The following is a 4,730-nucleotide window of genomic DNA, read 5'->3' on the forward strand; positions in this document are numbered from 1 at the left end:
CGATATCCTCGGCACCAGAATCATCTCGTACGGTCCAAACGAAAACAAGCAGCACCTCCCAGCAGCAACGAATATCTGGCAACTTTCTACCCACCCCATCTACAGACGAGACGACGGTGAGATCCTTCTACCCAACGCCTCGAGCCTCGCCAAAGACACCCCAGGCATCTCAGTCCACCAGTGAACAAGTGACCCAACACATCCACGTGCTACCACCGATACAGATTCCCCAGTTAAAACCGCACCAAATTACAATTAATATACCACCACCGGATATCCAAAGGATCGTTCAGAGCCCATCGAGCTTGCAACCGTCGCAGTCTAGAGTGATAGTCACAGCCAAGGCTAGCGTCAGCGACGAATCTGGCAGACCTCTGAACACGAGTCAGTTGGTCACTCTCCCTTTGCCAACGAGTCCTGCTACTTATGATGATTACAAGGAGGGTGACGAGTCGTTCGATCCATTTTACAGAGACGTACCTAAAATCAGGAACGGCAGGAGGGCCCATCGGGATAGAGATTTAAGATGGCACAGAACTGAAGATTTAATAAACCATTTTTCTGAAGAATTATTAAGAGTTAGGAGCAGATCGAAGAGATCTGTTGGTCAGACTAAAAACTCTGTGGTTTCATGTTACAACGATGATAAAGAAAATAATGATGAAGTAAATAATAATAGTAAAGAAGTAGTGACTGGAGGTAGTGACTTCCAGGCGCTTAAGGAGAGTTTGATCAAATTTAGAGACATTCTGTTTGGCAGTGAATTCAATGACGACGTGATTCGAAGCGTTTTCGATATCAGTAAGCTTGACTTTGGGGAGAATTCGAAATCCAGTGGGAAGAACTTGAAAAGGGATTTGGTGGATGATTCTCAATCAAGAGAATCGAAGAATTTGAAATTAAAGAACACTGAGGGTGAAGAAAATCAAGAAAACAAAACAGAGACTGAAGGTTTAAAATTAACCACGAAGGATTTTGGTGCAGAGTATATAAATCTTGATGGAAATCGGGATAGCAATTTCAAGGATGAAGTGAAGAATAATAAATCAGATTCAAATTCTGAGAAAGATGTAAAAGATATCGATGTCGTTATTCTCGATCCGAACGAGTATTTGAAAATGAAATCTGAAAACGAAAATCATTCTTCAAGTACAATAAAAATTTCCACCGAGCCTCCAATAACTACTACAACAGCACAGCCTTCTACTACAATCAGTAAACAAAAAACCTCTCGGTATTCGAGAAAACCAATTATTGAAAAAGAAAATTCGAAAAAAGAGAAAACAGATTCTAAGGAAGAGAGGCCTCAAACAAGAAGGAGAAGTTCCAGGATCAGACCTAGAGGGAAATTATCTTCCAGGAGAAGAGGAGTCGAGAATGAAAAAATAGAAACGGTCAAATCTGAAGCTGAACGGATTGACAAGAATATATTCGAGGAGCCAGAGTCGCAGACGTCGAAAGGAGTCGACACGAGGGCTGTGAGCGATCGTAATTCATATTTAAAAAGTCAGGCGGGCAAGGAAACAGAATTGGGAAAAGAAAATCGCAAGAGTGCTGCTAATGAATATGAAACGCTAAAAGAGCAAGTCAAAAGTAAAGAAGACAGTGACAAAGATTTGAAAAAGGAAAATGTAACAAATCTTAATTTCGAGAAAGAAGAAATTAAAGAATCTGAAAAAATTGATGAAAAAGAAGTAAATTCGACCAATACTAAAAATGAAGAAAATATAAAAGAAGAAACTGAACCAGAAAAAATTCTAATGCAAACTGATGAAGACAAGAGTATAAAGAAAATTGAGGAAGAAGAGAATATAAAAGAAGCTGAAGTAGAGACAAATACAAAGGAGACCGAAGAAGACTCTGTTAAAAATAAAAATATAGAAGAAGCAAATACAGAGGAGAATAAAAAAGAAATTTCTGAGGACAAGAATATAAACGAAAATGAGGGAAAGCTTAAGAAGGAGAATTCAGAAGACCTTGAGGATCATCTGACTCAAGAGAAAGGTTACTACAAAGAAAAATCGTCGATAGAACACGAAACGATAGAAGTATTCAGCGACGAGAATTCAAAAGAGGACAGCCAAGAACACGTGAGGAACTCACATAAAAAATACAAAAATTCTTCTAAAGAGATTGTATCGTATAAAGAAGAGAAAACCAAGAAACTGAATGACGAAGGAGAAGAGGAAAGCAAGGAGTCTCAAGAATATTCGACTATAAAGAGCGAGGAAATTAATTCCGAAGAATATTCAACGGAATATCAGGAGTCCACTGAAGCGTTTTATGGTAGCACTTACGAAGACCCTGAAGATGACTACACAGAATCTGGGAGTTTCGAGGACACGACTCTTTCCTCGGAACGTTTCTACTCTGAAGAAGAGCACGAGTCTTCCTTGAGCGATCAAGAAGACAGTACGGAAGGGGTCCTTAAGTTCACAGACGAACTGCCTAAAGAAAAGAAGGAAGACACTTTGGAAAATGGGAAATCATCGGATTCGGATGAGAGCATGGTGCACGATTACGTGGACGATAATTATGAGCCTGAGAATTACAAGGAACGCGAGTCTTCAGATTCCAACAGTTTGAGCGACGAGAAAATTAATAAGGAAATGATGGCTGATGGTAGGACAGAAGAACACGAGAAACCAGTGGAAAATATCGGTAAGAATGAAACGACTGAGAGTCCAAAGAGTGTCAGGATAAGAACGACTACGACGGTTCGTCCTACGCCTCCAAAATTGTTCAAACCGATCGCAGTCAGGAAGAATTATAATTACATTCCACCAACGACGACACCTAATCCAGTGGTCATCAAACCTAGACTCAGTTTGTTAAACCCGAAACCAGCAAAACCACCTAAATCATATAACGAGTTGGTACCAAAGCCTGTAATCAGAAAATTCCCATTGCTCTCTCGTAAACCGACTACTACGATGTCGACTACGACTAAGGAGGAAGATTTCACAGAAACTACAGAAGTAATAACCACAGAGGCGATCACCACTACTGAGGCTAGTAGGAGCGAGGAAAACGTGCTGGAAGGGAAGCTAGAATCAACGAACGATTCTCAATCAATAATTAACAGTGATTTAGTACAGGAGAGTCATTTGAAACCGATCAATGATTCCGAACACGAATACCAATTAGAAATGAAATCTGAGACTAAATCGAATGATTCAGAACAATCGAACGAGAAATTGTCAGATAATTCAGAACAGAATGATCAATCAAAACCAGATTCTGATTCAAAAGACGAGGATCAGAAATTGGAATCAGAACAAGAAATGAAATCAAAATCTCACAATGAATCAGAATATAAAATCGTCGACTTAAAACAAGAACATGAAACTCCAATAAAATCTGAAGACCAGGACACGAGTTCAAATGAACAGAAGTCTTCCACTAATACAGAAAAGGAAGAAGCCTTCACTCCTTATCCTATATCCAAACTATCGACCCTCGCTTCAAGCATTGAAAAAGCTCTTAAAGAAACTACGAGTACAGAATCTGAAAAATCGACTACTATTAAAAGTTCCACATTGATAGACGTAGAATTAATCAGTACTACAATTCCCCCAACGACTCTGACTACCACTGATCAACCTCTAGAGTTATCTACTATAAAAGAAACTACAGAAGAAGCAGAAACTGTTCAAACCTCTACTACACCATTTGCAAAGTCCACAGAAGGAGTGACGGTTTCTTCTATCGCTTCTTCATCTGAGATTCCTTCGACGACAGAAGAGATTACTAAGAAGCCAATGAACACCCGAAAAATGATGATGTCGCGAAAGTATGGCGGTTTCAATTGCCTAGAAAAAGAGATGTATCGCTTCTATGGCGACGACAGAGACTGCAGACTGTTCCATTACTGTTCCCCGGGTTTCACCTCGAGGCAGGTGCTCGACTTCCGATTCGTCTGCGAGGAGGGAACCACTTTCGACGAGGAGACCCAAAGCTGTCGACACGACGTTAGGAATAGAAAATGCACCGGCAGGAGATGGTGAAGGCGAGGAGACCATTCGGCGAATTCCTTCCTGTCTCTCGGCTAGGTTGATTTTGGTAATTAGTGAATCCGTGGCCACCCCCTAGTGTATATTTATGTATAATAATAGGTAAGATTCTCGAAGAGGCCTCCTCGTCTCTTCGGCGTTTGCCATAAAACCCCTGCACGATGGATTCACACTTATTAAAGTTAATCCGCTCGAAGGCGGAGGGGATCACAGAATTTCTAATTCACTGACAGTGCTTTCGTTAAGTAATATCAAAAATTTGATATAAAAAAAAATTAATCCGCAGTCTTCACTTATAGATTTTTAAAAAATTGCATTTAATAATTTCATTATAATGCATTAATTATTAATGATAACAGTTTAAATATCTGAGGAATTAGCACTGTCATTAATCACGACAGAATTTGAAGTTAGAACACGTCGGTTCCTACGTCACAGTGTCAACGATTTATTTCTCCCGATAATAATAATAATAATAATCAGTGCTGACGATCATCCCTAGTGAATCAGCAATATCTGTGGCACGTTGCTCAAACGAAACTTTAGCTAGAATCGCACCAGTAGATTAAACGTTGAATGTGTACAGTAAACGATGGAAGGAAAAATAGAGAATACATTAACTTTATAATAAAGAGATTAATTAAATGTATCCTGTTAGGCGTCGAAATTCCTATTCATGTATAAAACCCGTACACGTACACATACAAATATGATAAA

The 4,730-nt window shown here is 39.4% G+C and overlaps 1 protein-coding gene across 1 annotated transcript in view; it reads left to right on the forward strand.

Moving 5' to 3' along the window:
* LOC108627672 (serine-aspartate repeat-containing protein E-like) overlaps positions 1-4,724 on the forward strand; it is a gene marked incomplete at its 5' end in the record, with an annotated part of 7,466 nt that extends 2,742 nt beyond the window's left edge. Inside the window, one exon of the mRNA XM_026815846.1 lies at positions 1-4,724. Within this exon, the coding sequence (XP_026671647.1) occupies positions 1-4,007 (4,007 nt within the window).
* Between the last annotated feature and the right edge of the window lie 6 nt (positions 4,725-4,730).

Source organism: Ceratina calcarata, unplaced genomic scaffold, assembly GCF_001652005.2.
Source record: "Ceratina calcarata isolate Rehan_Ccalc_2016 unplaced genomic scaffold, ASM165200v1 scaffold1260, whole genome shotgun sequence".
Taxonomy (NCBI): Eukaryota; Metazoa; Arthropoda; class Insecta; order Hymenoptera; family Apidae; genus Ceratina; species Ceratina calcarata.